Here is a 27,611-nt window from a genome sequence, read left to right as displayed (position 1 = left end):
TCAGCTGAAAGCCAAATATTTGAGCGTTAATTGGTAAATTGCCGCCACAAATCTATCAATACACGATAAAACTTTTATCATAATTGTCTAAAATACTGGCAAATACTTGGCAATTATCACAAGCTTACACCTGCCTATAAATTCTCAACTACAAAAGTAGGTGGATGTCCATTTAATTTCTACCCTTACAATCTCTCAATACTGAGTACACTTTTGGGTATACTATTACTACAAGCACCATGTTCACTTGTATGAGAGTGAGCTTTTCTATCTAGGGTGAGCATATTACTGTACAATGACTGACTAGAATATATTAGGTGATTGTACATAACCCACACACCTGTATACATATACATATATATATATATACACATATCATAAAACTGGCCATTAGCCAATCATATCAATCTATATATCATTTACATATATAGAGATACAAATCTACATTAGGAAGAAGACATCTGATTTGTGAAGATTTAAAAATTGCTTTCAAAATACTTTTCATTATTTGGTTGTATGTCCAACAAAAACAACAACATATTTTCCTACCACTTCTTACACATGGTGAAGTGGAGAAAATTACTCCAATTAATCATTATTAATCACTAACAAAACACAATCCTTGTCAACAAGTTACCTTCCATAATAGTAGGTTTGATATGCAGTGCTCTATAAAGAGAAAAATAACTAGTGCATACCTTGCTTCTGTAGTATTTGTTCGGGTGATTCAAAAATAGTACTCGAGCTTATACTGAATCTTGTAGAGGATTCATACATATGTTACATGGAAACTTTCAAATAATTAAATGTATGTTTTAATTGTTTCAACTTGATGGACATACATGTAAGATATCAACATATTGTCAAATATATATGAACATACATTGCAGCAACATTTGCCATCTGATTTAATGTAATAAAAAATGTAATATATCAACACACCATGTAATATATCAACACACCATGTAATATATTAACATGTAATACATCAACACACCATGTAATATATTAACATGTAATATATATGAGCACACCATTAATATATTAACATGTAATATATCAACACACCATGTAATATATTAACATGTAATATATATGAGCACACCATGTAATATATCAACATGTAATATATCAACACACCATTTATATATATTACCATGTAATATATATCAAGAAACTTTGTAATACATGTATATCACCATTTAGTGTATCAACACATCATTTAATATATTGACACACCATGTTATATATTAACACATAATGTTATATATCACCATTTAGTGTATCAACACATCATGTAATATATCAACACACCATGTAATATATCAACACACCAAGTAATGCATCATCACATCATTTAATATATTAACTCACTATATGTAATATATTGATCCACACTGTAATATAGCACAATATATTGACATATTTTGTGATTTACAGACAAAATATCAAATTGATACACTATGTAGTATACTGACGTACTACCTGGCATATTGGCATGCCTAGTAACATACACACCCTCTAGGTATATTGACACAGTATGTAACATATTGCAGCAGCTGTGAAAAGTTTGTAGAATGAAGGAGCTGCACAGTACCTGTTAACCTACAAGCACTTAATTAGAAGTGTAGGAATCTGAAGTATTTTCTTATCAGGTGTTCCTGGGGTTCCAGATGCAGCAGGCTCCGTATGGATCAAACACTTACATTTTTGAGTTTTTTTTGTATGAGGACTACAATTAGAGATGCTTTCCAGTGTTAATAATTATTGTAGCAAGCACAATTCTTCTCTATCTCCAAAATATTGCAGACCAAAAACAACAAGAAAATCTGAATAGTGTTTACAGGTATTCAAGCAGACTAGGATAACACTGGGGTTTTTCCTGAGGTATCAACTACCACCACACAAATAATAGCTATTTCCAAAAGTGATCAGGGTGAGGATCAGATCTACATAAGAACTGACATGAAAGACAGCTCTGTGTCTAAACAGTTACAGCATTGGGGATTAGGCAAATTCTGGTTGAAACTGTAGGTACTGGACCAGCCGTGCAGGGAGGGGCAGTTTAGGGAGGAACTCTGGGGCAAATGTCTGCAGGATACGGATTCGACTGCGGTTCTGCAAACTCCCAGCAGTTGGCAATTTGTAGATTTGCAGGTGGTCAACAGGAGTTTCCATATCATTGAGGACAATGGCCATGCGACTGCCACAGTTGGAGAATAGTGGCATGAAGTTAGTTGGGCATGAATGTTGGCCACATGTATACCGGTTGTACTGTACACAGTGTAGAGTTTGCGCTGTATCTGCGTTGAAGATATAGATACTAATTTCGATGGGTAGATGTCGACGTAGTTTCTTCTCCCTGCAGTGACAGCCAGCAGTTACCATGACAGCAAAGATGAGATAGCCATCTTTTGAGTAAAAGAGGTCTTTAAGCGTAGGATGTAGACTTGGTCGCATGTCATCAACACGTGTGTTGGTGCTGATCACCTCCCAAGAGTCTGTTTGAATCAGACTCAAGCTGTTGTCCTCCCCAGCAACGAAGCTGGTAGCTGCGATGCGACTAGAGGTGAAACGGGGATCAAAGGCGAATAGACTGTGATGAAAGGGGAGGGCAAGCTCACGTACTAGCTCTCTTGTCTTGAGGCAGTAAAGCTGGAAGACAAAGGCACTGTTATTGTCACTTAGCTTGGGTATCTTGATGAGGCAAAGGGAGCCGTCAGGGCTGATCTGGCCTCGTACAGCCTCGTTTACAAACTCAGCAGTCTTTTTACCGAATATACCCAGAAATTTGTTGATACCTAGGTCTATAACACCGAACTGGGTCATCATATTCCGCACCAGGTGAAGTACGACTGTGGTGTCATGGTAACAGACCACACTCTTCACATGAAAGTTCTGAATTGACGACAGATGAGCTGGGATATGATTGTATTCAAAGTGCTCTGCCATCTTGGTGAACTTGTTTTTCCGTCTGAAGCTGAAGACAGAACTCGTTTTGTTGATGTTAATGATGCCTTGTCGCCCTATACAGAATGTAGGGCTACAGTCTTTGAACATCACACCATTGCACGTCATCGTTGTTTCTGTGAACCCAGCTGCCTCTGCAAAGATAATGATAACAGAATCTGACAAATACATAAATGAATACATGTATATAGATATAGCTTAATGTGTAAAATATTTTATGATTGGTTAATTTTAGCAATATTTTTTAAACCGAAAAGAAAACTACCCCACAAAATAATTTGATTCCATTTGCTGTTACTAATAATGGGTTACTTTATTTAGATCTCATGCAGACTTCTTCTATTTACTTGACTTTAACTTCTAATTCTTTTATTTGAAATCTAAAATTCACTACTAAAAATGTGCATATAATAAATAATTAAAAATTATCATGTCAATAAGGAAAAAAATTAAATAATATGAGCAATAGAATCCATGCACATAAATATCGGAACCAAATGACCCTATGAAGATGAAGAGTTTCAAACTGTTCAATATTCTATTTCCTCTCATTAGATTGTAACTATATATACTTTGGTGAATAAGCTTTCATTCACAAGTCTAGATCCATGATGTACTACCTTACAGAGTTTTTTGTCAGAAGGTCATTTAAAAATCGCCTTCGATAAAAGCTTTCAAGTAAGACTGGAAATAGCGGTAGAGATTTATTTTGTCTGAATGGTGAAAACAAGAAATATGTCAGTCCAACATGGCCAGAACATAATATATCATAGGATATGTATACTACATACAAGATCTAGCAGTGTCTATACTGATTCTTTAGAAGCAACTCTATTAGTGTATCTTAAAAGTGGAAGTAAATTATAGAATATCTAATATATTATCAAATAATATCTAAAATGTCTATACATTCATTCATTGAGTCATGCTGGGGTCAATGAGTTATGACTTAGTAATAGGTCTAATACAGACACACCTACCCTGGTGTACAAGTGGTGCTGAAGATATACGTTGGGTAATTTATAACTCATTCTCATTAAGTTTTAAAAACACAGAATGATTTTAACCATTTTACTGCTTTCAAGATTAATAGCACTAAATGATTCCATTGATCATCATTCTTTCTGCTACAAACTTCTGAAACATGATAAGTATCTAACTATAGTTAATACTGAAGTTAACAGTCTAATACCGTTCTACTGTGGCATTAAACATTTCACTCATCACAACATCATGATCACACCTAGCTCTATAATGACCATATATATAGGGTACACAGAGTTGTCATATAGCTTCTCACATTACAGATCTCAAATAAAGTGATTCTAGAATAAGGCCACTTTAATATCTAATATTTCTATCTACATGTACTTGTATTGCAAATAGTGAAGGTTGAATGCATATACATCATGTAGTGCACACTTATTTTGTCTGACCACGTTCTACACAGGCACAAGATATTGTTTGATATATTTGATATATAGAATTATATAGCTGACCATTGTCTTATTTATATAGCTGATCACTGTCTTATTTATATAGCTGATCACTGTCTTATTTATATAGCTGATCACTGTCTTATTTATATAGCTGATCATTGCCTTATTTATATAGCTGACCATTGCCTTATTTATATAGCTGATCATTGCCTTATTTATATAGCTGACCATTGTCTTATTTATATAGCTGATCACTGTCTTATTTATACTGCTGACCATTGCCTATTTTTATAGCTGCTCATTGCCTTATCTATATAGCTGATAATTGCCTTATCTATACAGCTGACCATTGCCTTGTTTATACTGCTGACCATTGCCTTGTTTGTATAGCTGATCACTGTCTTATTTATACTGCTGACCATTGCCTATTTTTATAGCTGCTCATTGCCTTATCTATATAGCTGATAATTGCCTTATCTATACAGCTGACCATTGCCTTGTTTATACTGCTGACCATTGCCTTGTTTGTATAGCTGATCATGGCCTTATTTATATAGCTGATCATTGCCTTTTTATGTAGCTTATCATTACCTTATTTATACAACAGAGCATTACCTTATTTATGCAGCTGATTAGTGGCTTATTTATCTAGCTGATCATTGCCTTATTTATCTAGCTGATCATTGCCTTATTTATCTAGCTTATCAGTGCCTTATTTATCTAGCTTATCAGTGCCTTATTTATATAGCTGATCATTGCCTTATTTATACTGCTGATCATTGCCTTATTTATATAGCTGATCATTGCCTTATTTTTACTGCTGATCATTGCCTTATTTATACTGCTGATCATTGCCTTATTTATGCTGCTGATCATTGCCTTATTTATACTGCTGATCATTGCCACATTAATACAGCTGATTATTGCCACATTTATATAGTTGACCATTGCCTTATTTATTCTGCTGATCATTGCCTTATTTAGCTTATCTACAGATAAATTTACTTGTGCCTTTTAGCTTCTTACAAAATGATATAACTTTCCGAATCAATTAGTTTGTACTAGAGTTTCCAAGTGAGTCTTAACCAAAAGCCATTGTGAACTCTGGTGTACTGCACCATCTGTCTCTGTTGAGGTGCGGTAACTGTAGAGGCGTCTAATTGCTGAGCTATTTTTGAACTCAGTACAGCAATTATCTGCACGGCATATCTAAATCGGTATGGATCAATGGGACCTAGCTAGTTTCTTGGTACAATCAGTGTGTCACAAGGCATACCGGTCCAGACAATCACTGACAACCAAATATGGTTCCCTTACATCATGGACATCAGAATCACCCAAAATAGTTCTTAAAATGTTATTGTCTGACCAAAGGACCCTTAAATGTGTCTGGAAATAGCTTTACTTCACACAGTATTTGGTAACTATCTTCAAAAAGCTCTTTATATAAATGATGAAAGTGTATATGTATTCCCAATAATTTGTGGTCTGTCAGATAAAGGCACTTTGTTAATGTATTGTCTGTTTTTGGGGCTTAAGGTATCTTTATGGTCCAAGGACATATTAATGTAAATATCTGCTTATGGAAAAGTAACAATGTGTTGTTTGACAGAGAACTAAATCATGTAGTAAATATCAAGTATATCAATGAACCTTGCACCCTCTTAAAATTAGGCCCCAGTTTCATTAATATTCCTTAACTTAATTACGAACATTGAAGAAACGTGGCCTGAATTGACATGGATTTATACACATGGTTGTCATTGATAAAGCAGAAGATGCTCACCCTTCCAGAACACAAATGGTCTCGTACTTCTTCAATGATAACTGTGTAAATCTTTTGTTAACATTGTGACCTCATTTGATCCATTTAAGTTAGAATTACTGTGCTAAATATTTACTGGGTACATGTCATTATTCTATTGTTGTTTTTGTTGTGATTATGATACTAAATCCCTGTTGTTATTCACAAGCATCCAACATACAGACAATCATGATAGTCTTTTTTTGTGTAGATTCAATATGCTTCCTTTATTCATTGCTGAAAAAAAGTTGCGAAAACAACTGGCCATAAAATCAGAGACCAAATATCTGTCGAGCGAGCTCAGAGAGTGATTGATGCAGATTGTGTTTTAGAATCATTCTAGAATGGTTCTGGACATAACTTAGTCTGGGTTCAGTTTTTATGTGTCAATACCATGCATCACATACATTACAGCTGAGACACAAACACAGCACAGACTGAAAGGTTGCGAATTCTAATTCCATCTCCGATGCCGTATTCCTCGAATTATAGTTGTCCTTATGATTGCATGTTTTAACACTTTGGTCGGCCTTCCAGGATACTGAAGTCCCTGGAGTACACTGTGTAAGTTATACTGTCAAACTTTAATGACGTACATGTACTACTGTGTGTGTCAAGGAAGCATAATCAGCAAATCAGAACAATTTCCAACAGACATAGCTCTAATCTAATTTAACACCACTATGTTTCAATAACCCTATATTTTCTGAACAATCATCTAATAGCACGTTCATTGTGATGGTAGTCAGTCTTATAATTCTCTACAGCAACGCAAAACAAACTGAATAATGCATGGCAGCATGTACTTATTTGTCGGCAATTCTGCTGAACAGTGCATGGTAGCTTTCCTTTATTTGTTTTTATGCTTTCTTTGCCTATAAACAAGTAACACCAACTTTGGCTGATAATTTATAATTGGCAGCCCGAAATTTTCTTTGTGATGAATGATTATAAAGTTTTCACAGATTTACTAAAAGTTCTTGCAAAGAGGATATATTTTTCAAAGAAGTTATGAAACAGAATAAAAATGTCTAAAATAATTTTATAGTTGAACTATCTAATTCTTGCAGTTTTTTCCTCAAAGATAGCAAAAAGTAGAAATTGCCAACAACAGCCTTTCCAGATATCGACAATTATTTTCTATGACTTCTTCTAAGATCACTTCAAATAATTTCTTCCTTACCCTTTTTCAAAAATTGCACAAACAGGATTGATGAGGGATTATTTTACTGCTTTACTGCATATATCAGGGTTTGGCCTCTTAATATAGTGTCAAGGCTGAATTTTTCAATTCACATTCATTCATTTGTTTATTTATTTATTTATTTTTTTCATTTTTTGATATTTCATCTTTTTTCAATTTTGTTCTACATCTGAACAAGGATGGATAGTATTGCAACAGCAATACAAAGTCCCCTGCCTGACCCAGGAGTGCACCTATTTATTTCCCATTTTTTAAACTACGTGTTATACTGATCACGTATACCTAAGTTTCTTTAAAATCGGAGTAGTACTTTAGGAGTTGTCCGGACACGCCTCAACCAATGAGAAGCCGGCGGCCATTTAGAAAAAAAAAATTTTTCGAAAAGAAAAATTGGGATGCACAACTACATGTTATACTGATCATGTATACCAAGTTTCGTTAAAATCGGAGTAGTACTTTAGGAGGAGTTGTCCGGACAAGTCTCAACCAATGAGAAGTCGGCGGCAATTTTGAAAAAATGAATTTTTGAAAAAAAAAATGTGGGATGCACAACTACATGTTATACTGATAATGTATACCAAGTTTCGTTAAAATCGGAGTAGTACTTTAGAAGGAGTTGTCCGGACAACTATTGCGTGACAGACAGACAGACGGACGGACGGAGGGTAAACTTATAGTCCCCCCGTTTTTCAAACGGCAGGGGACTAAAAATAGGGGAAAAGAACCCATGTTACAACTGGAAGTTGAATGGTTTGTGATGTTAAATACAATGTGACCCTCGACCTATTGCCACCCGAATCTACCGCCACCCTCGCATACGCCACCTACACCCCTAGAATGGATTTCCCTTCTATATAATTCGCTCGTTAAGTTCGCCACCCTCGCATACCGCCATCCGCCACGTTCATAACAATACAAACGTCCCGAATCCCTATATATTACCCTCGACAATATCGCCATCTTGGTCCGTTTTTTCTGTGATCGAGGAGCTCTTTAGTGTTCTATTTATAGAATGAGGGTATTTCCTTTTTCACAGGTAACTTAGTTATATGCCTGAATGAGTTTCTATCACTCAGGTAGATATATGTATCAATGTTTATATATGTGACATCTACACACAGGTATGGTTTGATTTGTAATAAAGCATGACTGATTTCTGCTCAATAAGTGTTCTTATTAATGGTATGAACGATTTGGCTTCGTCAGTCGAGATGGCAACTCCGAGACGAAAGCGTTGTTCTTCTTGATCATGGTCAGAAGGGTTTGATAATTAAATGTGTATTTGTAAGCTACGAAATGTACGGTCAATACCACAGTGTCTTATATGTTAACTCATTGTGTATTTATTAAAACGTTGGTACAACATTATCTTTTACTGTTGTAATTTTCATGATTCGATACGTATACTAACGCCACCCTCGTTATACCGCCATAATTGACACGGACGAAATGTGGCGATATAACGAGGGTAGACTGTATATGAGAAATTAACACTAAAGACCCATGATCTTTACTATTGAAATAGACAGATACAGAATATTAAGTCAATTATAAAACATCCCCTCAGACAAACTCTGCTGCCACAAACTCAGTACCTAAATATTTTCTTGAATTATGAAATTTCTTTGTTCCACTAACAAAAACAAAGTTTTCACATTCTTGGCCACCTGAGGAGAAAAATATTTTTGCTGACAGACAAACATCTTCTGTATAGAACCAGTATACCAGTTCAATGTAGCATGACTGTATAGAAATTATGCAACAATGATGTAAATCATAAATAAACCTACATACAGAGATCAGTAATGTAATGTAAGTTTATTACTGTTAGCAGAACAAGACCATTAAACACATTTTTCATCAACTCTTCTAAACCTGATCTACATCTGAAAGATGGTAGCAATGACGGCCATATTTGGATTTCAGATCTACACAAAAAGTAAGAACACTTAATTGGTTATGACCATCCCAGGATCATTTCAGGTATGTTAGAGCTTAATCATATTTGTGGAACTTAAAAAGTTTAGAATATGTGTTGTTCATGAAAACCATGATTGTGTAATCATGTTACAAAATGTCCACTATGGCTGCCCTGTCAAAGTTATTACCAAGCCCAAAAATAACAACACTTTGTCAGCTTCCTTTCTTTAACACCCTCCCTCAATGACATCTGTGGAACTGGAGGTGAATTTAAGATATGTTTTTCAAGATGATGGCCGTCTTGGATTTTAGACTGACCCAACTAATAACAACACTTAGTCAGGACCATCTCCAGGTAGGTTTTAGCTTAATCCCACTGATGGAACTTGAGAAGAAGTTTTAAATGTTAAAATTTTACAGATGGCAGATGATAACGACGACAATAATTAGAAAAGCCCTTATAAGATCTTCACTATAATTACATACAAAGCAAGAAGTTAAATTATCTCGGACCAGGACCCTGATCATTGTCAAATAACAAACATAACAACAAAGCCAGCAACAATGATGCCACACAAATCCACATTCTGTGAACATGTGTCATTACAAGATATTGGTCTTAACAAGGTCACTTAATAAACATTCTATTAGTAAGGCCATAACCCAGGGAGGAACAACATGATAAAACTGACCCAAGAATGAAGACAAAAGCAAAGAATGAAAAGAACAATGTCTAAATACCAAGTAACAAAAATTGTCAGGAAATTAAACTATATGTCAAAGTATGAAGTTGCAACATTGGCAGAAAATAAGATCACAATGTCAATGTACCAAGTTACAAAAAATGTCATGAAAGTACCAGTAACAATAACTAATCCTCACCAGAAGGAACAAGTCTATTGACAAATGACACGATGCATGTGTGTTCCATGTGGGACATGTGTCCTAAAGTTGTCAGTATAAACCAGTGACAGCTATGATATGTATATCTGCACTCATTCAACTTGTCCTCAACACAAAGCCTCAGCTACCGTGTCTCAACAGCTGCTAAGATTTCAAAAATCAATACCTCACTTGCAGTGTCTGTTTGTTCGAACATAACTTTTAAACATTTTGAGGTTGGCTATAAATCCTTGCTGACTTTTTTTCAAACAAGAACCTCTTAATTTTATGGAAAATCTTCAACAAATTTTGAAAAATTGTCAGCAGATTTCTTTTATGCCAGAGAATGTTTGTGTAAGTCGTAAGACAGATGAGTTTTCCTGGTGGAGGTAATTGGTTTTCAAGTGTCTGTTTGAGTGTTGTTGTTCGAACACAGAGGATTGAGGCCCAATGATTATACGGGCAAAAATTGGGTGCAATAATAATGTTAGATTTTGTTATACATAATTGGGAACTAAGTTAGGTTTGGGAAGCTGGTGTCCCTGACAACTAATATGCTTTAGATAGGAATACATTTCTCTGATGGATGGACATAGATCTAATACAAAATAAACAATCATGTTTTCCTACTTTTAAGATGAATGATATTTTCAATCTAAATACTGCAGATGTTTTGGTTGGTTGTCGCTCCATCTGATAACCATAACATGACTTTTAATAGCTAATTATGACAAGATCTTCCATTTTTCTCTAAGTATGGTAGCAAGTGATGTTATAATTTCATCTTAATGGAGTTTTTGGAGTGAATGAATGTTAATGCTGAATATCATCTATATTTTATAAATGATATTTAATGAATAGTTATCTTTAATGTCTCAATACAGCTGGAGATTGACAGTGACCAATCCAAATACAGCAAGAGATTGTCAGTCTCTATCTGTGACCAATCCAAATACAGCTAGAGATTGTCAGTCTCTATCTGTGACCAATCCAAATACAGCTACAGATTGACAGTGACCAATCCAAATACAGCAAGAGATTGTCAGTCTCTATCTGTGACCAATCAAAATACAGCTGGAGATTGACAGTGACCAATCCAAATACAGCAAGAGATTGTCAGTCTCTATCTGTGACCAATCAAAATACAGCAAGAGATTGTCAGTCTCTATCTGTGACCAAACAAAATACAGCAAGAGATTGACAGTCTCTATCCGTGACCAATCAAAATACAGCTGGAGATTGACAGTGACCAATCCAAATACAGCAAGAGATTGTCAGTCTCTATCTGTGACCAATCCAAATACAGCAAGAGATTGTCAGTCACCATCCGTGACCAATTAAATTACAGCTGGAGATTGACAGTGACCAATCCAAATACACCAAGAGATTGTCAGTCAACATCCGTGACCAATCAAAATACAGCAGGAGATTGTCAGTGACCAATCAAAATTACTTTGTATCATGGGGACACTTTTTTGCACAGGCTCCCACTGTTTTACAACTTCAAGCAACAGATGCATTGTGTGATGTGACAAAAGGAAGAGGTATAGAGTTAAAACATAGGGTTATTTTAGATTTTATATCTGAGAAATACTGTCATGAATGTGTTTATACAAATCATGGTTATATGTGACATTTTCATTTTCCAAAGAACAACCCAACAAGAAGCCCAATAGACCTGCATCCCTTACATGGTATTGATTGCCTTGATGATTTTCTGCTTTTCAGTTATTACAAAAGAGACCTTGTTTCTGTGCTTTAACAAATTTGACCCCTAGCTGTCACCTTGAATATGATTCAATGTCATTTCTTTTTGGGTATCATTCTAGGAAACTAGCAGGCAAATATCTTGGTTCTAGACCTTTTGGTTAATCGGAAGAAGTTGTTTCAGTGTTTTAACGAAGATGACCCCTGTGACTTTGAATGGTTCAAGATCCATCTTTTTTGCATGTTTTTTTCAGGCATCATCCCAGGACCCTACCAACCAAATATCTCGGGCCAGATGAGCTAAAAATGAAAAATTCTTAAGACCTGTCTATGAAATTCCTTTTATATCTTCTACACATCCAAAAGGACATACTATGAAGTTTGTTATTTTCACTTTTAGCCATTTTCGAGGGAAAAAAACAACACATCAGAAATAGATACATTAACAATTAAATTGATAGAGAAAATCATTGACTGTTTAATCATTTTCATGAAAAATACATCTTTTTTGGTAAAGCCATGACATTTTCACCCATCAAACAAAATTAACCTTCATAGTTATTTCTTCATCAGAGCAAGATGCAAGGAAATTTGCTTGAAGGAAGCAGGAAACCATTTACTTCACAGAAATGATAGAAAATATTGGAGACATCACTTTACAGAAATCCCCATCTTTTATCATTTCATACAGATAGAGATTTTCTAAATGCCCCAGATCTCTAGATGTTTAAGCTAAGTTGGGTTAGTTCTGTAGTGTGTATGCTGGGTAAGTGCTTCCTTGATCCATCCTCTGTCGTTTGTCCTATGACGTCCCCGTACCTGGTACAGTGACTCAGTCTATTGATTCTACACAGACAGCTACTTTTACCTCTCCACACACTCATAATTGGACATTACTGCTAGCTAAAGCACACAATTATTTGCTGGAGATTTGATTGTAAGATCTCCTAAATCCATGCAGTTTTCGTAAGAGCTGAAGTGGATTGATTGTGATCATGGATGAGCTCTGTGGGTGCAATATGAAGGAACCAGACATGGGGAAAGGGAAGGGGTATTTGAGAGACTGTGGGGAATCAAAATCATGAGGTAGCTCAGTAAAAAATGTATACAGCTTTGAACACAAAGAAAGATATTTGATTTAGCAGAATAATGGCATTTTTAAAGTTTACTTCACTTTTTTGGTCCTTTTGCTTAGCAAAATATGATAATTCAAAATTCTGGTACACTCTGGCATGACCTTTGACCATTAGAATTCTGGAATGGACAAGATTCTGACAATTGGCTCTTATGCAGATAAATATTTTTAAAATGGTGTAGGGTGTAGGTAAGCAGACAATTGAAATATTATAGAACAAATTCAAATAGATTTTCATGCACATTCATTGTGACCTTATGATCATTGACCAACATTGTACATTTGAGTCTACATGTAGGTATCCTAAACACTAGTCGGATGTTCTGAGTAAATTGTTTCTAAGCAGCAAAAGAGTGAGCAACAATGGTACAATCATATATATACATTACAAACGACCAGGCAAAATTATCCTTAGCTTTGATCTTTGATCAGAACAATGATGAAGATTCCTGGTGTTTGCCTTGGTTATGCATCCACCGTGCCCCACGGCATGTTTTCCAGAAAAAATAGAGACACAATTGTCATGCCCCTGTACTCGATCATAATAGCCCCAGTACGCAACCTCAGCTCCCTAAGAAATGCAAACCGCTCCAGGACAATACATCGGGACCTGCATCAAGATGCATTTGTCTAATGGTCTTGATTAACCTACTGAATTTGAAACTAAAACAATCAGATATCATGCATCACTACCCACAGCTATGTAGGGAAGAAGAGACAGGAAAAACATCTACCAGGAAAAATCATTGGAGACAAAGAGATTTATCTCACAATGAGACATTTCATTATGGCTCGAAAATGATTGGGACATTGAGATACTGATGGAACAAAATCTGTTGGGAGATGTGATCATGAAGAAGACATTAGTAGACTGAAACATCAAAGACACATAACATTAAAGGATTATATGTTGACAATAGGAACAAACATATATAGGCTAGTGGACAGGCTATACACACAGAAAAGACCAAAATATCCCCAACATAAATTGGCAAATAATTTTGAATTCAAATATTTTATCATAATTGTATTTTGTTTATCTTTATTTCTTGGTTATGCTGGAATTGCAACCAGAATGAAGTGGCTTATTACAATGAATATTTCAGGAAATGTATTTTTACTTTTAATGAGAAAACCAGATTTCAAAACTTAAATGCTTAAGACTTATAATTAGTTATCTTAAAGCTCCAGATTTTACCATTATTGAGAACTGTCTCATTATGTTTGCATGATATGTAAGTCTGCAGTAGAAATACTAAGGAATCTTTTATAATGTCATGTGAATAGATCATATCTGCTGACACAAATATCGATGTGATATGAATGCTGTAAATGTAAAAACATTAACAGCATTAACCCTAAAAGAACTTCCCTGCAAAATGTCAGCATCCTATCAATATTATAGAATGAATGACAACAAATTCTCTCCAACCTTGTTATGAACAGAAAAAGACGGACAGATGAATGGATAACTGCAGATAGTATCCTCCCAACTTTATTTTGGGGAGTTAATAATATCAAATTTGAGAAACATGTACCGGTAACCATCAATTTTTTATATGTATGATTCATTACCTGTATATCGTAGAATAAAGTTAGGTTCTACAATTTAAGCATGATTTAAACAACTTGCCATGAGTTGGTATTGGCCCCCTATAATATTGTATAAAAACTAACATAATGATGAAAAATGTTAGCTGTTTGTAAAACAAATTAGGCTTTCCAACCCTCCAAACTCTGACAGAAATTGGAGGCTAGAAAAATTGTCTCCGAGAACAAATCAATTTTAAAGTGTTTTTTCTTTGAGAAGCAATTTCATTCAACTTAAAGGATATCCTATCCCTTTTCCTGGTTCGATTTAATATAAGCAGAAGCTTTTTAACATGCGCTGTCAGCTTTAAGTTACTTTTTTTCACAAGGCATTCCATGTATCTGTAAAACACATTTATGCAAGATACAATGGATTTGGAAAACTTTTGTAGGAAACAGCTTTCAACAAATAACTATTTGACTTTAGTGAAAATGGTATATTGTTTCTAGAAATTCAAGTATTCGACTGGCTTAAAATCCTGTGATTTGACACTCATAGGTAGGAAGAACAATTGCGGACATTAATGGCATGATACTTAGAAGTACTAGTTTGGACCCTGAATTATTAAATACCTGCATGTCCAGATTTCCACTGGTCAAGTGAGCACATGTGGAGCAGTGACCATGGCCGGGCAGCCTGTGCCTGGCGGTTCATGTTAGCCACTACCGCACTCGGCCCCATCAGACCATAGTTACCTCCCTTGCTCTCCTCTGCTCCCATGGCAACAGATGCAATGCTCACATCACAAGATCTTCACAACCTGTAAGACAAAAAGATAATACGGATGTGTAAGTGAAAATGAAAAACCAACACATTAATGACAGCACTGAATTCATTTACAAGACACTTTACACCACTTGCGACGGGCCTCCAGTATGTTGTTCAGTGAAGTAGTCACCAACTACTACAAGGAGACCCAACCTTAAAATGACCCTGGAAGTTTACGGGGCAATAAAAATGGCAAACAAACAAAACATCAAGTTGTAGAAGTTATTTCAAGGGAAATAAAAAGAATAAATTCTGTTCATTTTGGAAAAATTCAAAGAATGTGACTTAAGTCCACCATTATACTACATTATACTATCACAAGTTCTAATGACAGATCGAGAGGAGTAGTTTGGTTCTATATACCCCTCACCTCTCAAGTTCTGGCTGCATTCTCACAAAATCTGAATGGTTTTCAGTCAAGGTGTATCACAATTTGTATGCGATAAAATCTGTAATGCATGACAAGCAGAGTGGATATATCACGCTCACATTTCATCTTAGCAACCAGAGTTCAGTCAAAATTGGATATGATACTGTTTCCTACCAGAGTCCATTTGGAATGTGAAATTTCTAGAAATCGGAGCTTTAAATGTGTATTCCATGTGTATTGTGAGGAGTTCAAATTTATATGTACTATATATACCTAAAGCAATTTATTTCACTCAGAATTTAACAATAGGATAAACCATGCCCGTTGTATCTACAATTTAATTTATTCAACTCAGAATTTAACAACATACTAGTATTTGGTTATATATCTCTGTCAGTGTATAGTTGATTCCCCAGTACTGGGGTCACAGTACTAATCACCTTGTATATATACACACTCAGATTGGCCTATAATAATGCTCTAGGTCAGGTAATTGTCAGACCAATATTTATCTAATCTATAAGCCAGCCATGAAGGCCATCTGTTTGTGGTAGTCTTCAATGCTATCTGATTAGCGATGCTGTAGGTTTCTCCCACACTCATGGAATGCCACAGTAAGAAGGAAAGTTTAATGGATGACTATGACTCTACATATGTCATTTATATAGGACTTTACATCGATCAGAAAACTGTAGGAAATTGTTACTTAGGATTCATGGAATAGCATTCACTGTAAAGGTGGTCATTTTCAAGGGGTTTTATTTTTTCACAAACACTGTTTATTTATTCTTCACTTTTGCTCTTTTGGGGATAGAACAAAATTGGCAAAAATATACAAATACTAATCATGGATATAAACAAACCACCAGAACATATAAAACCTATATATATATAGCTAGATTAACTAAAATTGCCAGGGTAGCATCTTCACTTCTCCCTCTGTCTTTGGTAGGGTAAGCTTAGCTACTACTAAACAGTGCTAAGTTCAGATTAATTTGGATCCAGGAGAGTTTTCCAAACACCATAAGTTAGATAGATCAGACAGCTTCCCTCTCTTCCATCTCACTCTCTCTTGAAATGCTGTAAGGTCGTAATAGTGGACATAAAATCTGTTAAGTAAATAAATAAATCCAGCAATAAGCACCTGCCTGGTAATAAGCTTAAGCCCACTCATCTCTATTATGGGATTGTAGCAAAGTTAAAATGTCAACATAATTTGTTGTCCTGGGTGTATTACAGGATATATAGAATATAAAAATTCATCAGAATCTTGACTGTTGATTGTACTGCCAACCATAATTAGCTACCCTCTTTTATGAAAATCTACACTTTATTGGGACAATATTGTCACCAGCCTGTTCATAGTGTACCTGTCACACATAAACCAGTGGGAAATTTACCACACCTTAACTGTACTAAACCTTAGCAGTAAACTTCCTCAACATTAATTGATGATCATTCATGTGTAAAGCTATAAGATGACACTGGCCAGTCCACGCTGACCAATGACAACCGTCCATTATCTTTATTTCCTCCAATTGAAAGAAAGAAGAGTTACAGAAATATAGACAATGGAGCTATACATTAACATTCATAATCTCACACTTACATCAGTGACATAGACATGTACATGGACAGACACTCATAAAAAGTCATCATTGAATTGATCTCTATGTCCTAAGACTCCTTAAGTTCACATGGAGATGCAGTATTACAGAATACATAACACTCTTGTATGTAATAGGATTAATTCATAGTACAAACAATATTATGACTAGTAATAACCGTAGTTACACTTATTTTATAACCAAACATGATAGCAACTGCTTGCTTACATGATTCCATGACAATTAAATCCATGAGTGTAAGATTCTGTATCATATTTATGAGAACATATGTGAAAAGCTTTTAACTTAGCTTCTATATAACAGATGAATTTCGACTCTGACAGTATGTTTTTTCTCTACAGAGACAATCATGTAGCATCATATATTGATCATGATTGTGACATTTGAATTATTTACAGACATCACAATATATTATACATGTGTCTTATGATATTTATAACAAAGCCATATTACATGGTAGAACAAGCCAGTTATTTGATAAAATATAAGTACTCCTGTATGAATACATCCTGTGAACATTTCCTGTACAATAAACCCTAGTTACTACATACGGACATAACTCCTACATCTAAACCTCTCCAATTATAACAGAGTTTGGAGACGTACATAATGTATCCAGGGATGAAAGTCAACTTGTAAAAAAAAAAAAGTTGGCAATGATCAAAGTATATATAGTTCTCCTGTAAATTATGTCAAATACTGCTATAAATAGGTTTTTGTTAACTTGATAATGATTCTATTTTGTTACCCTATATTTTAAGGCTGGTGAAGATGTATGTACCTTTATGGAGAATTCAATACATGCTCCTGCTAGGTGTAATATGCATGTATGCATCTGTGCGCATGTGTATTGGTTGGAATTGAATTAGAACAAAATCCATATCAAATTAACACTGCATGCTTGAGACGTGTTGATTCAGCCATTCTTTACCGGAAGAAAATTTGCTGCAGAACTTATTTTGGTGAAATTAATTTTACGTAATGGATTGTAATCATTATATAAACTGTACCTTAGGCATGGTTTAATGTATGCTATTCATAAAGAATGCATTAGCTGCAGGAAATGAAGGAGGTTTCAGACCTGTTTTAATGAATCTAGTCTGCCAGCCCAGAATTAAGGCATACCCTACACATATTGCATGCTTTGATAAGTCAGCAAACACAATAACCAAATGTCACCTACAAAATAATAGCACTTGTGACCTGGTGACAAAGCACAATCAGGATTTGGGCAATAACTAGATTACAACATCCATGGAACTAAAAACCAGCACTGTCTGTCAGAGAGGCACCACTGGAGGCCCATTTCCAAATGTCTTCACTTTTAACTGTTTTAACTCAAATGCCAAAGGTGTGTCTGAACAAAGCTTCTATGCTTAGAGGGTTGCACTGGCTGCTGCCATGGCCAGATCTCATGAAGACATTTGTTGTTATTGAAGCTAGCCTTCCTTGTCAACAAAGGCGTAGATGGGGGCTCATATAAATATATCATTCACACGTTCATCAGTAAATGTGATTAGATATTATAAAGATGTATACAGCTCAATATAAATGTTGTTGAATCTGGTGAATGGCATTCACTTTTTCGAAAGTAATCGGGACAGTGAATCCTTGAAATTATTCCCAAATGGCATTGTAATTATTGCTAATTCATACATGCGTGCAGTTTTGCTTGCAATTTAATTACAAATGCATTCAAATGAGCTTTCTGGAAATGTATAAACAATTTGAACATTTTCTATTATGGAAGTTGTTCTGATTAAAAGTCAATGACAAAACTATAACAATCACTATATATAATCCAAAAGATCATAGCTTACCTGCATGCCTTACTTAACTTGTATGTATATACCTGCAAGTTATATTTATAGAAGTATCATGTAGGAAAACCCCACAACACTTAAACAGAGACAGATATACATGACATACTTACACTTGATCAAACATCTGGGCCGAAGTCAAGAAACAGCTGATAGTGACTGTATATGTACAGTATATACCTGTTAACGACAGACCAGGTAATAACAGTATCTCCACACACCTGTGTTTATACAGGAACTGAAGACGTAACTTCCAATGTTACACAATTATCATTCTTCACCGATTTTATACAATAATTCTCAAAATTTAAATTCTCTTTTGTAACCTGCATACACTTGATCCAATATACTGTTATTAGGTGACCTTTTTGATAAAAGGCCACAGGATTACCTAAACCCAAGGTCTTGTGTGAGGTAATACACTTTGTATCACTAAACACTGTATACCTATAGATACCTACCAAAATCAACTTGTCAATGCATTGTTAGCTTAGGGTTTTCATCAATAAATTTTTTTTTTTCTTTAAAAAGTACAGAGTGTATAAAAATTAAATATATATATATGTATTCTTTTTTAAAAGTAAATAGTGTATTAAAGTTCATTAACCAAAGCTGATCAACATCTAGAAAGGTTATTTCATTGTGAAAAAATACCCAAGATATTGAAAATAATCAACATCAAATAAAAAATCCAATTTTGAAAATTTGAAATATCATTTTGTGAAATAAATGTTAGAGAATTCGTCCCGAAGAAAACAAATTTTTCAGTCATTAAGAAAAATTTACCTTTTAAAATCAAATTTTAAATACTAAGTGAAATTACAGTGTGAAATATTAATTAAGTAAATGGTAAGCTTACAGCACTTGAAACATTTAAAGCTGGCAGCTCAGTGTAATCTAGATCCTTTACTCCAATCCTCCACTGTGTACTATGACAGAAATATAGTGGCAGTGTGCCGACAGACGATCAGTGTCACTGTCTCACACATAGGACTCACCGAACAGTGGTGAACTATTCGCTATTTGGCCTAGTGGGTAGACACCTACAGTAATCTCTTGGCTTAATGGGTAGATGTGCTGGTATGACCCACTGATTCAGTGGTTACATTGGTGCTACCTGCTGACCAAGTAGGTATTCTGGAAGCTGACACCTTCCAGTTACTGACACTGGGTAGAGTCACCCAAATTTATCATGAACCTGGCACTCTTTGGGTACAGTCACCAAAGACCGTCATGAAACTGACACCATTTGGGTACAGTCACACATGACTATCATGAATCTGGCACCATTTGGGTAGAGCCACCAAAGACTTTCATGAATCTGACACCATTGGTGTATCGCGACCCACGATATCATGAATCTGGCATCATTTGGGTACAGCCACCAAAAACTATCATGAAACTGACACCATTTGGGTACAGTCACCCAACACTATCATGAATCTTGCACCAGTTGGTTAGAGCGACCAAAAACTATCATGAATCTTGCACCATTTGGGTACAGTCACCCAAGACTATCATGAATCTTGCACCAGTTGGTTAGAGCGACCAAAAACTATCATGAATCTTGCACCATTTGGGTACAGTCACCCAAGACTATCATGAATCTTGCACCATTTGGTTACAGCTACCAAAAACTATCATGAATCTTGCACCATTTGGGTACAGTCACCCAAGACTATCATGAATCTTGCACCATTTGGTTACAGCTACCAAAAACTATCATGAATCTTGCACCATTTGAGTACAGCCACCAAAGACTTTAATGAATCATGCACCATTGGTGTATCATGACCCACGATATCATGAATCTTGCACCATTCGGGTACAGCCACCCAGCACTACCATGAATATGCCACCTTTTGGGTACAGTCACCCAGCACTACCATGAATATGCCACCTTTTGGGTACAGCCACCCAGCACTACCATGAATATGCCACCTTTTGGGTACAGCCACCCAGCACTACCATGAATATACCACCTTCTGGGTACAGCCACCCAGCACTACCATGAATATGCCACCTTTTGGGTACAGCCACCCAGCACTACCATGAATATGCCACCTTTTGGGTACAGTCACCCAGCACTACCATGAATATGCCACCTTTTGGGTACAGCCACCCAGCACTACCATGAATATGCCACCTTTTGAGTACAGCCACCAGCACTACCATGAATATGCCACCTTTTGGGTACAGTCACCCAGCACTACCATGAATATGCCACCTTTTGGGTACAGTCACCCAGCACTACCATGAATATGCCACCTTTTGGGTACAGCCACCCAGCACTACCATGAATATGCCACCTTTTGGGTACAGCCACCCAGCACTACCATGAATATGCCACCTTTTCGGTACAGCCACCCAACACTACCATGAATATGCCACCTTCTTGGTACAGCCACCCAGCACTACCATGAATATGCCACCTTTTGGGTACAGCCACCCAGCACTACCATGAATATGCCACCTTTTGGGTACAGCCACCCAGCACTACCATGAATTTGCCACCTTTTGAGTACAGCCACCCAGCACTACCATGAATATGCCACCTTTTGAGTACAGCTAACTAATCATTTAATGGAGCTTGCATTATTTAGTTATCGCCAACCAAATGCTATCCATAAATACCTGGCTGTCTCAGTACAGAACAAAAATAGCTATCTTAGACTATGTCAATAATGCTTTTTACTGTTTACAATGATGAATGCTCACACAAGTACACATGCATCATGCTAACGATCTTTGAGCTGTATTTTCTTAGTTCATTAGGGTGTACAAAGTCACCGTCATTAGTGTAAGCTATATCTAGTCCATGATTATGAATATAATTGGTGTGTGTTTTCTTATGCTTAAAAGGGTAGTCAATAGTAAAGTCAAATATCAGATAATTTGTCCAGACCCATTTAACAAGTGGCGATGTATGTAATGGTATAGAAAGACGCTAGGTTTCACTGGGGACTGAACCTATGTGACCCTACACTTAAAGTCTAACCCTGAGCTAGAGAAAAAAATCTTTTTTAAGCCAAAAGCCAGCTGCAGATTGGTGACTTTGAAACTGTTTGCACTGCATATCATTTACACAATCAGCTCCTTCATGAAATCGATGCTGAAATTGCATTCAGTAGAGTTCAATCTCAAAAGCAATTCAAGTAATTTCTAATCAGAATTAAGAGTTACCGGTAATTGAATGATTATGAAAGGGTTAACTATTTGAGTAATATTTCAAAATTCATTGAAAAACATATGAATGAAAATTGCAATCAAAATCATTTTAAATTAGATATGCTGTAGATATTACCGATGGATATCAGATATTTTATTTCAGGGTCCATATTATGATGTCACAATGGATTTCTGGCTCCTATATTAGATATGCTGTAGATATTACCGATGGATATCAGATTTTTTATTTCAGGGTCCATATTATGATGTCACAATGGATTTCTGACTAGCACAGCCAAAGAAAAACACTCCAGGTTATATTACACTAGAGATATATGCAAAAATATTACATGGGCGATTTCACTGCATAACAGGTTGATTAAAAAATAAAAAAAAACTTCAGTTTGCCTGATGATGTATATATCATACATACAATATATATTTACAAAGTGAATGTTCAAGCTAGTGACTATATATCATGTTGTGATGGCTTAGGGAAATTTATAAGGATACTGCTTATGTTCAACACATCTCATCATCATAACCAAACACATGGATGTACTATTCTATAACATTCCGATCTATATGTAATACTGGTCTCCATACTGGGATATCAAAATCAACTTCTCAATATTAATACAGAAAAATCTATTCAGATATCTTTCCCTATCCTGCAATATCCAGTAAGAGCCCACACATAATTACCTCTGATTAGGTAAAAAGATTTGCTGTTAATCTTAATGACCATCAATGATATGATGGCTGGGCTTACTGCTGGATAAATACGGTGTATTTGAAGTAACTTATTAATGTAGACAATAGTGCTATTTAGTTCATGATTAAGGTGGAACTATTCTGACTTTTTTTTTTACCTTGAAACAAATTTGTGGTATTTGAATGACCTTCAGACATACCTATCATATGCACAGCATTCAAATCCTCTCTGCATAGGTCAAAGGTTGATGCCAGCAAAACTCCTGGTACCATATCATTTAGGTGGTACTATCAATAAGATACAACTACCACCTATATAGCTATAACAAATTAATGTATGGATACAACACCAGCTAACTAAATTATGTGAGGTTTATATATAGAATATCAGATGATTGCATTAAAAACACGATACCCTGGTAGGAACAGGTCCTACTTCTGGGGTCAGAGGTTAAGATGTGTCAGACATAAATCAGGGGGTTTATCTGTAACAAATAAATGTATATAATAAATGTATATGTGTCTTAGTTCCTTCATGGTAATAACCTTTAGTAAAGTTTGCAATCTAATACTTTTTATGTTTGTGTACCTTTGGTCAATAAAGTCTTATTCATGTTTTGAAAAAAAATGAAGATCACATTGAAAAAAAAACTGCCAAAATTTTGTATATTTCTGAATACAGCATGTATTCTCATAGCATATATTGTATCTTCTGTGAGGAATTCTGCACCTAATTATAAATAGCAGACAGCTGATAACATCATGGCATTCATATCAATGTAATGTCTGTGCTGATTGTATCTCTATAATATACACACCTATTGTATAATCTAAGGTCATTTTTCTACAGGATGACTCCTGTTTTAGACTGTATTTTGCATTACAGTAATGGGACATTATGAGTATTGTACTATTGTCTAATTCTTCACAATGAATTCTGATATCTGGTTGGTCAATTAGCATGGAAAACAATATACATGATTCATTAAACTGGTTTAACATTACATTTTCCTTGTTTTTGCCATTGCAGCAGCTAAGGTCATATGCAGATGGTGTCCACATGTGATAGGGTCACAATTACAGATCAAAGACCAATTCATAGTGCTGCCGCACTGAAATGCCTTCCCCGGACACAATAACATGACACTACACACAATATATTGACAATGGGCAAACTAAATTTTTTATCCAACAGAAAGTGCCAATTGGTATATCTTGCTCTGGGGAAATACCCAAAATCTCCCTTGCTTGGGAAGATCACCGCTTTGAAGATAACACACAATATTGTCTTCACATGATGATATATGCATGAGATTCAAAACAATAGCCTACATTTTCATACTTTCTAGTGAACAACACATAAATATATCTGAAATATGTATAAATCAAGCCTACCCACTGGATCACAAAATTATTGATTAGTTCATTTCAAACAGGCTAATGATTATAGGAGCATTCACAATGTATTACATCAATATCAGTTAACCTGGTGTCCTTTAGGATTAGACAATCATAGCAGCTACAGGACGTCAACCGTTACAAATTAATTAGGTAATGGAACGTCAGCAGGATAATCAGTCACCAGTGTTGATTAAAATGTTTGTCAAACATGGAATAACAAGGAAAATCAAAGGACCTGTTAAAGCACATGATTTTCATTAGTTTAATCACATGTAAAATCGCACTCTTTTCCATATCCATCCAGCTCTCAAGGGTAAGACTCAAAACAAGCCCACAGGCCTTTTATTTTATTGTGAAGAAGCTTAAAGGTCAACTTACTACATACTTTGACTTACCTGTACTGCAGGGAGTAACTTTCATACACATACCACTTTCAGTAAAGAATCTGTTTTTGAATACAGTATATATATATAGTTGGTCATCAGTGGTTAACTACTTGTCGTATAAAAATCATTCCATTGTGGGATCCACGTCTTTGACCCTAGGTCAAACTAACGTTAATTATTTCAAAAGTGATCATGACTGGCCGCAGTGCCCCTATTTCAATTTCATTCCAAATTTAGATGAAACAGCTAATTAAGTAATTTCCCTTTGAAATCTCTCTGTCCCTAGGGTTCAAACTAGCTTGAGTTATATAAAATATGATTGCCCTTCAATCATGTTTCAGGATAAATTTTTGTTTGTATAATCCAATTACAGTGGAACTTCGTTAACTCGAACTCGGATAACTCGAATACCCCGCTTAACTCGAAGTACCTCGCCGGTCCCGGCCGAATTCTCTCTTTATCTTAGTAAAAAAAACTCGGATAATTCGAATTCGGATAACTCGAAAAACTCGGATAATACGAAGTAAAAATTTGGTCCCAACAATGAAAATCCTACTTGAAATGTTCGAATAACTCGAAGTATAATTTTCGTCGATCGGTGGCAAACGCCGACATTTTTTAAGAGCTAAATTCCGTTTGTAATACTGAACATATCGGCACTACAAACCTACATGCTATTATAAGTGTTTCATAAATTCATAAAAGAAATTGTCGGTTGAATCTTATAACAACAAGTCTTGGTGATAAAAAGTACTGCTTTACTTACATCAGGTAATTTCCCAAGGCGGTCGCCGATATCAGTACACACGATAGTCAACAACTCATCTACCCGTTCGCTGAAGCGGAACTAATCTCTGACACACCGGTAGAGCTACCCGGCTGATGTTTTTACAGATGTAGAAATGACACAGTCATTAAATCTTTAAACTGCTGAAACAATAGCGTAATTACTGCCGAGGTGTTCAGAGTACAACTGTAACGGTCAGTGCTGTCTATTAAATCGGATAAAACGCCAACTCAGTTACAGAACATTTTATACGCACATGCGCAGCCCAACTTCCGGTGTTAATACACATGGAAATGGCGTTGTTATCAATAAAAAGTAAGTAGGCCGATCAAACAGTATTTTATATATGTCCAATAAAAGGTAATGGTTCTGTTACGTTTTGTATGCAATCTGTGTTAAACTTAAACGGTTATTTGTTTTGACATTAATAACTTGTTATTTTGTCGAATTCCGTTTTATCGTTTACCTTTTGCAAACATGACTTGCACATCAGATCGTTATTGAAGTGACTAAGTGAAAGAAACTTTATCGTGACTGTATATCGGCAAAACTACACCAAATTACAAGTGACATAACGAAACATTACATATATATTTACATGTATTGACCAGTCTTCACACTAAACTGATGAGCGACAGAGCGAAGTTATAATGATTACATAATGTTGACAAATATTGACCAAACTTTTCACCAAAAACGATAACTCGCTTAATTCGAACACTCGGACAACTCGAAGTTTTTTCGTGGTCCCGTCGACTTCGAGTTAACGAAGTTCCACTGTAGTAATTTAAGTTCCCCTTTAGGTGCACTCCCCCTGTCCCTTGGGGTCAAATCTGCCTCATTTATAAAAATTAGAACTACTCTCCCCAAATAATATTTCTGAACAACTTTTGTTGTAATCCACTCTGGTATTAAGGAAGAATAGTATTTTAAAGCAAAATTTCAGCTAATTATATAAGTTCCCCTTTTGGTTTTGCGGCCCCATTCCTCTGTCCTATCGCGATCGGGTCAAACAGCCTCATTTTACCCTTTGGGTCAGATGACCTAAATATTAAAGTGTATTTGTAACAACGAATTCTCCTCATCAATCCTCCTTGTCTCTCACTAAAGGTCAGATAAAAGGAAGGTGTGTGTGAGTGAGGAGTGTACATTTATTATTAATTAGTCCTATATAGCTACTTAAAATTAATATACCACATATCTAATAGCACTATACTGTAGTGTAAATAATACTGAAAGTAACATGGTTTGTTGAAAGTGAAAGTAACAATCCATATGATCATATTTATTATGAAGATTTACATATAAATGTATCTGTTACCAGATGTACCTGTTAGATGTCTCTGTTCAGTGCCATCATACAGTAAATAAGTAATAATTATCTGCAATGTATTTTATTTAGACTTAACAGTCATCTGACTTTAAAGACTCAAGTACTATTGTAGTATACATACATACTCCACAGCAGTAAATTACTGAGAACAATTGTGCAATGCTGTATATGTTGGCAATGGCAGCTGTCTTGGACTTCTTATATATTATAATTACCAACCTGAAAAATAACTTGCATTGGCCAAGACCATCTCAGAATCACTTCAAGCAAGTTTGAACTGAATCCCACTGGTGGAACTTGAGAAGTCTAAATGTGTTTTTCAATATGGTGACCATGGCAGCCATCTTGGATTTTAGACCAACCCGACTCTTGGTCAGGACCATTTTAGGACCATTTCAGTCAAGTTTAAGCTAAATCCCACTGATAGAACATGAGAAGATGTTTAAAATAAGAAAACCACAATTGAAAAATTATCTCCATGGCTGCAGTGTCAAGTGTTCTTTTTCAACATGACAGCCATCTCGGATTTCGGACCTACCCGAAAAATAATAACACTTAGTCAGGACCATCTATAAGGATCATCA

The 27,611-nt window shown here is 35.5% G+C and overlaps 1 protein-coding gene across 1 annotated transcript in view; it reads right to left on the bottom strand.

Annotated features, from left to right (window-relative positions):
* Positions 1-1,143: 1,143 nt before the first annotated feature.
* The window catches only part of LOC117331304, a 39,344-nt gene continuing 12,876 nt past the window's right edge, over positions 1,144-27,611 (bottom strand). The window contains exons 2-3 of the mRNA XM_033889963.1: positions 15,225-15,412; positions 1,144-3,104 (exon numbers count right to left, since the gene is read on the bottom strand). Of these exons, the coding sequence (XP_033745854.1) occupies positions 2,008-3,104; positions 15,225-15,372 (1,245 nt within the window). The 5' untranslated portion in view covers positions 15,373-15,412 and the 3' untranslated portion in view covers positions 1,144-2,007. The remainder of the gene's footprint in view (positions 3,105-15,224; positions 15,413-27,611) is intronic.

Source organism: Pecten maximus, chromosome 1, assembly GCF_902652985.1.
Source record: "Pecten maximus chromosome 1, xPecMax1.1, whole genome shotgun sequence".
NCBI lineage: Eukaryota > Metazoa > Mollusca > Bivalvia > Pectinida > Pectinidae > Pecten > Pecten maximus.
The sequence above is the reverse complement of the archived record's forward strand: the minus strand, read 5'-3'. Positions and strand labels throughout refer to the sequence as shown.